At 38.1% G+C, this 12,193-nt stretch overlaps 1 protein-coding gene across 1 annotated transcript; it reads left to right on the top strand.

The window, feature by feature from the left end:
• The first annotated feature begins 3,584 nt into the window (after positions 1-3,584).
• Positions 3,585-11,981, top strand: LOC104211995 (la-related protein 1C-like). Its single transcript, XM_009761164.2, has 6 exons — positions 3,585-4,267; positions 4,836-5,418; positions 5,503-5,647; positions 5,745-5,835; positions 10,006-10,077; positions 10,997-11,981. The coding sequence occupies exons 1-6, from the start codon at positions 3,734-3,736 to the stop codon at positions 11,288-11,290; spliced, it is 1,719 nt and encodes a 572-aa protein (XP_009759466.1). The 5' UTR covers positions 3,585-3,733; the 3' UTR covers positions 11,291-11,981.
• The last annotated feature ends 212 nt before the right edge of the window (positions 11,982-12,193 follow it).

Genomic DNA, 12,193 nt, shown 5'->3' with positions numbered 1-12,193 from the left:
CTCAAAGAAACACAAAAGAAAAAGAAAATGTTCGATCCTTTATTCAGTTGGCGAGGGAACTCCAGCGAGTATAGGTAAACCCAGATCATCTTATTCTTATAAAATGCCTAAAGCCCTCTTAGAAGTGGAGCCATTCAAATCAAAAGCATTGTCAAAGGCTCCCACATACAGAGCTAGTTGTGGAATAATGGAAATGTAGACAATCAGGAAAAAGAAGCAAATTTCAATAGGGCATGTATTCCCAATCTTAACAGTATGACTGTACATTGAATAAACTCACACTGAAATTAACAAACTCAAACGCTGAACTTAGCAAATCCCTCTCCCAACCAGTCCTCAATTTATTGGGTAAACCTATTGAGTTCAAATTCTATATGGGATTAACTCACTGATGCATCAGAACTTACAAGGATTCTCTTTCAACATTAGACGATCATATTACTTGTTGCTACCCTACAACCACACTTCCAAGAAGGAAATTGAAAATGCTACAAAGGAAGGGGAGTTCACAGAGACCTATCCATGGCTTGACAAAATAGAACAGCCTGCTAACAGTCCAGAATCTAACAGCGCAGTGCTAATGGTGCAGAATCTGTACTCAAAACTGCGCAGATCTGCTGCTTAAATAGTGCAAAACAGGGCAGTTTTCAGTAGGCTAACAGTCCAAACAAATATTCTCAAAATACTGCATGTATCAGCTTGATCTACTGCTGAAATTGACTTCTTCAGCAGCTCGAAAGAGCAAAATTACTATGGCAGTAACAAGGCAGACGAAATTTGGACAGAAGAGGGAAAATAGAGCAAGTATGAGCATACACAATCAGCGAAGCAATTTGGCTTCACCACCCCTTTAGACCAACGCAAAGCTAAATCAAACACGACAAGAATGAACCAAACTTCATCATGGAACCCAAGTTAAACCAGTTCATCTCTTGGACAAGTGAGATCTAAACCAGATTCACCTTCAAAACAAACACGAATCACTAAACTTCTGCCGGTTGTAACATGTTCTGATAAATGCAACTGATTGAGCAACAATACAACAGTAAAAAAAACTAATTGGGTGACAATTTCTTGAACTTGTATTGAATTAGAGGTGTGCAAGAAATTCTATAATCGTCACTGAATCAACAAACATATGCAACACCTCATCTAACAACCACAGACTCGAACAAGCCTCAATCATTCCTACCAAAGTCAAGCGATTCTCTCCTCCATCACTATGTTAGATGAAGACCAGAACACACGTACAACTTCCAATCGATACATATTTAAGAGAGCAAAACTGAAAATAAAGAATATAGCTCACATTCTGGAATCAATCACGAGCTAATCATACCCTGACAAGAACAAGTTAAAACTAATTTTTATTGTCTTGAAAGTCTCATGAATTGATTCATCAACTTAAACGACTAAGTGTAACAATAACCTCACTCTAAATGGCTTTGCACGATTTATATTCACCATAAACAACAAGTAAAATAGAAGAAAGGAAGGGATGAACCTGAAGAAACAAATTCAAATAACAAAAGATTTCAGTAATTGCACCAACAGAGAAACGAGAAACCACAACTTCAATCAAAATGAACTTGATGACGAAACTTGAATTTGAGCAGCTTAGGAAACTTCCATGATTTTGACTCCCAGAGATGAAATTAAAATGACGAAATTGGTTTTTCTTTTGACTGTCGCTTAAACCAACCTTATATAGACCCGCATATGTTCTCGAAGCTTCAACCTTTATCTCCAAGAAATCTCTCAAAACGAAAATTCTCTCCCTAAAACAGATTTTCACCCTGTTTCTGATGAAAGAGGGACAAATGGAAGGATTAGATTAACTCGAATCCCATCTAACGCCCCCCATTTTTTTATATATCATCCAAAAGGTGAAAATCCGAAACAAAATCGAAAAGAGCATGTGAGGGAGACGGAATCTGTCAGAAACAGTTAGAAATATGGCGATGAGGAGAGAGGGGGAACGCGTGAGGTGAGATTGGAGCTCACTCGCCATAGATTTAGGCCTAAATGGGGCTGGATTCGAGTGACTCTCTGGAGGAGAAGAACAAAGTTCCCGTTTCTGCGCTTGGGATTTAGGGCTCTGTGAGTTTGTGTGTGTATATGTGGGGAATGGGTCGGGTTTGGGGTAAGTTGGCGGGAAATATCACTTGGGCCAGGGGGAAAAATAGATATGGCCCAATAAAATCTGATTCATATCTTTTTCTCTTCTTTTTACCTTTTCTAATTTCTTCTTCTTCTTTTTAAAAAATAAATAAGATCCTTCTAAATTAAAATTAAAAATAAACCTAAGTTAATCCCTAATAAAATTATCCTATTAAATTAACTAACTCCAAATCACAATTACCACAAATAATTAAGAACCAAATTAAAGGAAAAACTACCAAAGTTCAAAAATTAAAATTAAAAGTGCAAAATAACTAATTTTTTTTCTTTGTTTTTCCAATTCTTATAAAACAACTTAATTAATTAATTAATCCTAAAATGTTAAATTAAATCCTAAATGCAAATGTACGTATTTTTTGTATTTTTTATTAATTAAATAAAATAAATATGCACAGACAAATGCAAATATTTAATATAAAATGCCGCAAAAATCCATAAAATTGCAAATAATGAAAAGAAATTATTTTGTTTTGAAATTATGGGAGTAATTCATATAGGGCAAAAATCACGTGCTCACAATTGGTTTGGTAAATGTAAAATCCGAACCAACCCGGCCTATGTACACCCCTAGTAACAACCATCCAAAAGTGGAAAACACGAAGTATAGTTAGACCTGTTAAATAGGTCGGGTCGACCCACGAACCGGCCCACATAACCCATTAAAATTGACCTTTTAACCGGTTGGGCAATCATGAACAATGGGGCTCGAATTTAATATGTTTCTCAAGTTTTAATGTTAATAAAGTATGATTTTTATTTCATTTTTATTCTAAATGGTTTCAAGAACATGTAGTAATTTCAAGTTCATATATATGTATAAAAATTTGAAAATTTATTAGTTTTTTGAATTAAATTGAATTCGGTCCATTAGGGCCCGGTTAAGGAGTTGAAGGTCAGGTCAAGAGGTTCTGGTTAATGGGTCAAATTCGAACCGGCTGTTTAAGAAAGTGAACCGGCCCGACTCGGTTAAGAGCCAACGGGCCAAAGTCAAGGGGTTTGGGTGCGGGCTGGTCCATCCATTTAACAGGTCAGTACAGTAGATTTCGCTGCAAGTAGACGCTAGCACTAGGGCAGCAGTTAAGTAAATTTATTTTGTACAACAGTCCGACTTTTCTCCACTACAAAGCAAAGAAGAAAAATATACTCCTGCGGAGAGAGGAGAGAGGAGAGAGGAGAGAGAAAAAGAAAAGAAGAGAGAGAAAACTCGCCTCTCTCTGTGAGTTTATTTTTGTACTCTGTGTGTGTCTGTTGATTGAGCCTAGTGATCGTCGAAATCACCTTCGACTTTTGATTTTTAGGCGGTTATATACTTTCTTAATGCTTACTTACATTTATCAATTTCTCTGATTCTATATATCTAACTTAGATTAGATCTCTCACTTTATTTGTAGAAAATTTTGATCGATTCAATTATTTATTTTAGGAATAGTCAATCAACTAATTAATTTTCAAGTATAGAGACTAATTAGAGGATTTCTTAAATTTTGGGTGATCACATTTTTTTTTTTGGAAAGTTTTGATTACTTAGAAACAAACCCTAACCCTAGTTTTGATGGCTGCACCGGCTCCAACTCCGGCTCATCATTCTCACCGGAATACTATCTCGGACACCGGAAGCAGCATTGACGCCGGTGGTCTCAACAGCCCCCAGTCTCGGCGATCATCAGCCGCTGCGCGTGGCGTTTCCTCGGCTTGGACGCAGATTGTTCGGAGTAGCGACTCAGAATCGACAGTTGTGGCGATTTCCTCTTCACCTCCTCTTCCTCCTCCACTTTCTCCTCCGGCGTATTCTGAGCAAACCGTTCATTCCTCTGATTGTTCGCCTTCTGATGACGTGGCGACAGCCGGTAGTGCTGCTACAGAAGCTCAGCTTGAGAGCTCTGATAACGGAAACAGCGATGACAGCAACAGCAATGTGTCTAAAAAGCCCGCTTGGAACAAACCGTCAAATGGTGCAGCTGAGGTTAGTCCAGTCATGGGTGCTGTCTGCTGGCCTGCTCTCTCCGATTCCACTAAGGCTTCACCAAAATCGTCTTCTTCCGAGTCTCTCAAAGCTCTCTCCGACGGATCAGTTTCTGTAACACAGGTTATTCCCCATTCATCAATGCTAGTTTTCTGTATACATTGCACTAACTAATTTTGTTAATGAAAAGCATTTAAATGGAACAAAATGGATATTGGTGATTGAAATAGCCGACCCTAACTACCCTTGGATTGAGGCGTAGTAGTAGTTGCCTAGTTGTTTGCTCTATCTGCTGCCTGACTAGATTAAGCGCAAAAAAGCACCAAAGTTTGTTGGAGCCTTATGCGCAAACCTCATTAAAGTGATATACGTTGTTGTGCCCTTAAAAGACAACCTCAGTGAAGGTGCACTTGCCTTGGCACCTTGATGCCTACACTGAAGCTCCAAATAAGCGAGGTTAAGTGCACAACCTGGGCTTCACTGAGCTTGAGGGCTTAAGATCGCTTTAAGCGGGCCTTTAACTGTGCCTAACTCTGATTCTTGGTTTCGGTGTTTTATTGTGTATGTGTCCTATATTGTGACCATTTATTGTCTGGTTATGCGTGCACACGGCAGAGTAACATGTGTATGAGTTAATAGTCCATAGTTGTTCCAAAAGCTCATTTATATGTACATGTGTGGTATTTTATAGGGAACGGGAATGGCATCATCTTCTCATGGGCAAGCTAATACGAACAATGCGAACCCTAATTCAACGTTGAACCATGTTGCTCCCACCCGCCAAAGGTCTATGAAGCGCGGTGGTGGTTATTCAAACCATAATGCATCAGCCAATGGTGGCTTCTCTCAGCAACAGGGGCAGAGTTCTGAGGCGGAAATAGTTTTTAATAAATCTGGGAAGTCCGGTAATTCTGGTGCTGATTCATCTTCAAAGGATAATAGTCATAGGGATGGTGGACAATGGGGAGGATTTGGATCTCAATCACATGGTGGACATGAGCACCAACATCAACGAAATTCAAACAGGAGAGGCAATGTTGGTCCACACCCCCGTGGAGATGGTACGTATCATCTAGGTTATGGGGGTAGGCGTGATCAGGAACGTGGAAATCAGGATTGGAAACCCCACAGAGGTTGGGGAAATAGGGATGCACACATGCAGCCGCAGAGAGTTCCAGCGAGGCCATTTATGGGAGGCCCACCTCATACTTCCCCACCTTTTATACCTCCAATCATGCCTGTGCATCCCTATCGAGCTCCCATGGTTTACTCTGGTGAGATGTGTTACTTTTGGGGTTCTTTTTCTGAGTTACTAAACCCCATTATGTTGCTCTACTGATACTTTAACCCATTTGCAGAGGTACCGCCTGTATATTTTTTTCCAGGTCCACTCCCTGATACATTCAGAATGCCTATGCTTTCTCCTGTGCCACCTGTCTTCTTTCATATGCCAGATCCCCAGTTGCAAACCAAAATAGTGAACCAGATTGATTATTATTTCAGGTAGCGCTTCTTTGTTCTTTGCTTGAAATTGCTCTTACATAGCTGTCTTAACTGTATTGGTATTATAAACTATTCCTGTCCCTATATTTTGTTGCAGTAATGAAAATTTAATTAAGGATACATTCTTGCGGCGGAACATGGATGAACATGGATGGGTTTCTGTTATGCTAATAGCAGGTTTCAAAAAAGTGAGTTGGTTGGAATTAAATGTCATTCCTCACAAGGAGAGTTCTGTTAATACATACGTGTTTTTTGACCCTTAGTGCTTGGCTGATATTTTCTGGTGTATTAGTAGCTTATTCTTTTGAAAATACATCTCCATCTCTTATTTCATGTTGTTGTTGGTAACCGTTAATAATGTTTCATAGCCTGGTTGATGACCTTAGCTCCTTTTTTAGGGATTAGAAAATGCCAATGATATCTTTTCCTCAAACCGGGAGAGAAAGAGGGGGAAGGACAACCTGAAATGATTATTTTATATTTTATGCATTGGATTTGCTTCTTTGTTGGACAACCTGAAATGATTATTTTATATTTTATGCATTGGATTTGCTTCTTTGTTTGTACTTTTTCTGGTGCAAAGGGTTTGCCTCTTTAATCTTCTGTAATAGCTTGTTTATTTAATTCTTAGGTTTTTCTTCGAGATTTAGTAACAAACTAACATCATTAGTCCAAATAGGACATAGTTGAACATAAAATTAGGTAGGAGAGAGCGAGGGAAGTTAGTCGTTCATTTCGATAGGAGGTCTCTCTCTCTCTCTCTCTTATCAATGTTGAGGTCTCTCTGTCTCTCTCTCTCTTATCAATGTTGCTTTTCCCCCCTCTTAATAGTATTATGGGGAAGACAAAGAAAGTAAAATTAATGAGAACTTCTAACTTTTCCTTGGGGAGGAAGTGTTCGTGCATAATTTTGACCCTTTTGACCGGAGAACAGAACATTTAGAGAAAGGAGAAGTATCTCTGGATGTCTAGGGTTGCTGATTGCAACTATGATTTCTTTTTGTATCAAGCATATCTAAGTGTATAAAGGGCAGCCCAGTGCATTAAGATCCCGCTATGTGCGGGGTCCGGGAAGGGCCGGAGGACCATAAGGGTCTATTGTATACAGCCTTATCCAACATTTCTGTAAGGGGCTGTTTCCATGGCTCGAACCTGTTGCGTGCTGTAATGGTGTTGTTGGTTGATGATTATAAATGCTGTATCTTTTATACAAAGCTGTTCCAATGTTGTTCATTTGGAGACCGGCCGATATGTGGTTGGACTGCAACATATCTATCTGGCATCCGTAGCTATTAATACATTGTCGCGACAAATGTGTCAAGCTTCAGAATTGTCCTCTTATAATGAACTCTAGAGCTCATGCAAAGTACTTAAACAGATTTTTGTGTTGAAATTGAGTAATTCTAGCAAGAGTTAGTGACCACCATACTGTGTTCTGATGTGCACTCCTGGCTAATATGTTATCATGTAAATGCATGAATATGTAATATTTCATTAGACTGTTGGTTCTGGTTTTACTGTCATTTGTTCCATGACTTAATAGTTTTTCCATTGGGATAGATGTCAATCTCCTTAGCTATTCTTATTGATTGTATGGGAAGCCAATTAGGTTAGGCTCAATACTCGATCACAGTCATGATAAGTAGAGTTCTTCGGGGTACTATGCATGTCCGCACATGCACAAATTTGAATACTTAGTTTTACAGGTGAAATATGTTGTTCATGGAGTCTATAGTTGGTTATAATGGTTGGTTGATTTTGAAATTCCTGTTCCTTTTATGGATAGTTTTTATCTGGAGCTCCCACATCCTTGTGATAGATAGTAGCTATTAGGATGGGTCTTAAAACAAGTAGTTCTGGTGAGTAGCAGGCAGTGAGAATGTGTTTTGATTGCAAAAGGGATCCTAAGAACTCAAGACCAATCAACTGAATAAGGTAAAGTAAAAAAGTCTCGAGCATAGCACTTTTTGGAGTGTGGAAGTTATAGCTATGTGGGCGAATCTCTCAACTGTGGCTCTTTAGGTTAATTCAAGGGTTTATTGCTTTCAGAAAGGGGTGAAGAAGGCAGGCTTATAGTGATACAAGAGAGGTAATTTCTGTGATTGGTGTAAGTGGCATCAAGAAAGCAGTTTCAATATTCTTTTGTGGTTTAAATGGAAGAAATAAGATTTTTAACGATAATGCAAGAAAAGTTTAGGCAAATTGGATTACGCAGAGGCAGGTATTTGTTGAAGATGAGTTGAATATATTGAAGGCTACCAATTAGGAGGAAGCGTTGGTGTAAAAAAACCTTGAAACAATGAAGCAAGTGAAGCAATTCTTCATGCTTCATACGTAAAGCCATGCGATTTAGAGAAGTTCACACTTCAAACAATGTTGAAAAAATTGATTCCAACGAGAATCTGTCATTTTCTTTAATTTCAACTTTGAGGAGTTGGATTGATATCGGTATTATTGTATTCTAGTGGATGTCCAAAGTGTTTTTTTTTATTGCAACTTAATTTTATTGTACTTTTCCATAGATGTTTGATATTTTTCTAAAATTTCCTTAAATTGTGAGCTTTGGATCAAAGCTGTTCGCTTTTCTTCTCGCTTTTCGTTTCAACCCCATACAGATACACCTTGTCGCCTTTTCGCCTTTTTGTGGTTTTAAAAACACTGGGAGAGAATGGAGGCAAATGTGCTGATAATGAGTATTGTAAGCTCTGAAAGCATAGGATTTAATGCAGAAAAATGAGAAGACTCAGGTTTGAAATTGCTACTTGATCAGGCGAAGTCACAAGTTGAAATAATACTTACCGAATGCAAGTCATCAATTGAAATGAAGATATACTTCCCCCGTTTCAATTTATATGAACCTATTTCCTTTTTAGTCCGTGTCAAAAAGAATGATGTCTTTCTATATTTGTAAACAATTTACCTTTATGCATTGATTAATGGCCACACCAAATATATGTACCTTATTTTACACCACAAGTTCAAAAGTCTTCACTTTTTTCTTAAACTCTGTGCCCACTCAAATTGGTTCACATAAATTGAAACAGAGGGATTAGTAAATAGATGCTTTTAAAGGAGTCATCTATTTCTTCGAAAACTCTAATTTTCCCTTAACATGAGTGGTAGGAGAAGATAAGAGAGCTGTGATTTTGTGGAGGATATGTTAACTAATTGATGAAAAGTCAAATTGGAAGTCTAATTTTACCTAAATCATTTTTGGAAGTAGGAGATAAGAAAGTTGCTTGGAAGGATATAACTAGTAAGTGGGTGAAATTTTGGATTTAGGATTTGTTCACAGTAGTTTCGAGTTTAAGTTGTAATGCATTGAAACTTATTTTAAAAAGTTTTTGATGCTTTGAGATCCTTGGTTTACTTGCCATTTCCTATTCTATTGCATTTGCTTTTCTTCTCTATTACACTAGGATTCAAAAATATGATGGGAGCTATGGAGATGTTTAGGAAAAGTAAGGTGTGTTACACCCCTTATTGTTTGAGTCTCACCTTTCATTATTTTTACCTCCCCAACAAGTAGTAGATTAGCATAACTTTGTTGCTTCTGGATTATTCGTTTTCCATTATTTTCTTGGAAGATGTAATTGTTTCCAATACCTGCTGTGCTGTTTGCTGTTCGATGTTGGCTTGATGTATTTGTTGGTTTTGTTTGATTCTTCCAATATGCTGTTGTAGAATAAAGTCACGATATGAGCAGGCCTTTGTTTAATTCTTTCTTGTGACTTATTCTAAAAGCTGATTGCTTGATTTAATGAATTGTTGTCATCTAAATGCTTGTCATTTAAGTATTTCCTATATCGGTGCATCGTAACCATAGATATGTGGCGCTCCATAGATATGTCAGGTTTGTCAACTTAAAGTAATTTAATTTAAGGAGTATCCGAACAAGTCTGTTGGAGCTGTTGTAGAGTTGTATGATCTTGTCCGCTCTTTTCGGCAGGTCAATAATACAATCAGATAGTTGTAAGCAATTGAATGTGTTTGATCATTCCATGGTATACTTTATGTCCTATGGGGCTTTCTCCAGATATTTTTTGCAAGTATTAGCATTCAGGGAGTTTTGCACTCGACCCTATGATTTTAGTTCAATCTGGTGTTTTGTCTGTATAGTAATGTTTTTGTGATAGTTCTCTATGTCATTTTGCTGCAATGGATGTAGCATAAGGTGAATGATTAATCTTTGGGGTTTGAGGTGAAGGCTGAGGGAGAAGTCCTTGGATATCCTTTCAGATTGATGGTTCTTCATTTTATTTTAGTGCAGCCTCACTTAAATACGTGCCTTGAGCACTCTCTTTGTGGTAACCTCATTTGCTGTAAAAAACTTGGCTTATTTTCGGCCATTTTTGCAGGTAATGTCGCTGACAGATAATATACAACTGATACTGGATGTTATGAGGTCCTCTACTGTTGTAGAAGTGCAGGTATTCCTTCTATATATGGTTTGTGGTCTTTTTAGACTTTTAATTTCTATTTCCACTGGCCAAAAGAAATGGTTCCTTACGTATTAGTCGATTTTTGGCAAAGTGCTTGTGTTGTAAAAGAATGGAATTTTAAACATGAACACTTGTTAAAGACCTTACAGATATGAGCATGAATTCTTAAGTAGAACTAAAGCCTGTTACCCTTGCAAAATGGTTTTGAATAATTCAATTGCCTTGTACATTATCCACCGCATTCTTCGTAATAGGTCTCTCTAGAAACAAAATAATGGTTTGTTATTCATCCTTATTAATGTGTCCTTCGTTCACAGTAGCTGCTGTTTGAATTATATAAAGTCTGTTTGGTGACGCCCTTGGCCGTTTGAGATGTTTTGTACTTCAGACTTCAGAAATTGCTTAAACGCCAAGTTTTGAACATGTGGTCGAGTGCCCCCTCAAGGAATTTCTCGGCTATCACAACCAAAAAAAGGGGGGGGGGGAGCAATTTTTTGTTAACCTTTTTTTTTCCATGAAAATACTTAGTATTTGCCTCTACACCCTTGGTTGGGCCTACTTAGGTGTTTAGTGCTACAGGACTAGGAAAGTGCTTTTAAGAATATTACTTCCTCCGTTCCAATTTATGTGAACCTGTTTGACTGGGAACAGAGTTTAAGAAAAAACTAAGACTTTTAGAATATGTGGTCCTAAACAAGTCAAAAAGGGGCCAGAGCATTTGTGTGGTTATAAAAGCTTCTCATTAAGGGTAGAATTGTAAGTTTAAGCTAAATTGTTACCAAATTTAAAAAGGGATCATTCTTTTTGGAACGGACCAAAAAGGAAATAGGTTCACATAAACTGAACTCTGGTAGTATTTGCCTCTTAACTGTTACGGGTTTTAACAGTTTTTTACCTTGTGTTGCAGGGCGAAAAGTTAAGGCGTAGAAATGACTGGAATCATTGGATCATACCACCATCAGTTCAGAATTCAACCATAAGTCCTCAATCTCCACAAAAATCTAGTCCTGATTCTCTTGCAGAAAATCTCCAGCGTGTTGCATTTGATGATGAGACTATAAGACATGGAAATGCCGAAGCATATCTTAGTAGACCATCATCTGCTGAATTAAGTACTCCATCTAAGCAGTTTGGCAATGAGATGGCTGGAAAAGCTGGTGCTCAGCGTGGACAGCCAATGCCAGTTGGAAATCCAATTTAAAGAGTTAACTGTTCCGTGGTGGCGTGAAGAGTGAAGCCCAGGGGTTGGCAGTATTGTGCTTCTTCGAGCTAATCAATGAGTTTAGTCTTTACCGTTGCTGATGGCAATGATGTCTCGTGAAGGAAATAGACAGCAATAAAAGAGAACAGTATGGGAAAAGGATTATAATGTGTCTTTTAAGCTTGCAGCTTTGATTTTGTTTGGATGTGTATTTTCTTTTGTTGGGGAGAAGTATTTTCTTCTCCTTTTATGTTATGTTGTTCCTCTATCATGGTTATTATACAGGCTTGGGCAATTTTGATTCTACTTCCCCATGCAGCCCCTCAGCTTTATTTATTTAACCAAAATCTTTGGGGCTAGGTCACTTATCTCTGAAGGAAAGCTTATTGAAAGGTATGAAGTTGCTGGCTACTGATTCTCTCTTAGTGAAAAGCCGGGAGATTGGTCTTGTTGGATGTGTTGCAATGCTGTGAAGACACTTCTGCTGTCGCTGGGCACATGATTATCTTGTTACTCTTTCTGCTTGTGTCAAACATAGAACCATTGACTCCTTTTTATATGTATATTTTTTTTTAGAATGAGGCATTAGTTGCCCTTGCAGAACTAAATAAGCATCTTTACGCTTGATTGTTATATGCTTGGTTTCTTTTCATTACAAAATAAGGGAACTAATAGACGTGTGTTATTGAAATGTGTAGTTACCTGAGTGATGATACAAGTTAAACATGCAACTTTGGTTTGGTTGGTCAATTGGCTTGGCCTAGCTCAGTTAAAGAAGTCTTAGGGCCAGCCTCAAGTTAAGGGATCTGGGTTTAGCTCAGTCCTTAGCGGGATCGAGTTGTCCATCCATCCCCGGGCTAGCTTGGCAAAGGATCAGTCTTTGGCCTGTGGGTTAGCCAACCT

The sequence above is a fragment of the Nicotiana sylvestris genome, chromosome 2 (genome assembly GCF_000393655.2).
Source record: "Nicotiana sylvestris chromosome 2, ASM39365v2, whole genome shotgun sequence".
NCBI classification, from domain to species: domain Eukaryota; kingdom Viridiplantae; phylum Streptophyta; class Magnoliopsida; order Solanales; family Solanaceae; genus Nicotiana; species Nicotiana sylvestris.
Note: the sequence above shows the minus strand (reverse complement) of the source record. Positions and strands in the feature narration are given on the sequence as shown.

Coding starts and splice junctions, on each gene's coding strand:
- LOC104211995 (XM_009761164.2), top strand. CDS start 3,734: ATGGCTGCACCGGCTCCAACTCCGGCTCATCATTCTCACCGGAATACT. Junction 5,419..5,502: donor AGCTCCCATGGTTTACTCTG/GTGAGATGTGTT, acceptor ACCCATTTGCAG/AGGTACCGCCTGTATATTTT. Junction 5,648..5,744: donor CAGATTGATTATTATTTCAG/GTAGCGCTTCTT, acceptor ATTTTGTTGCAG/TAATGAAAATTTAATTAAGG.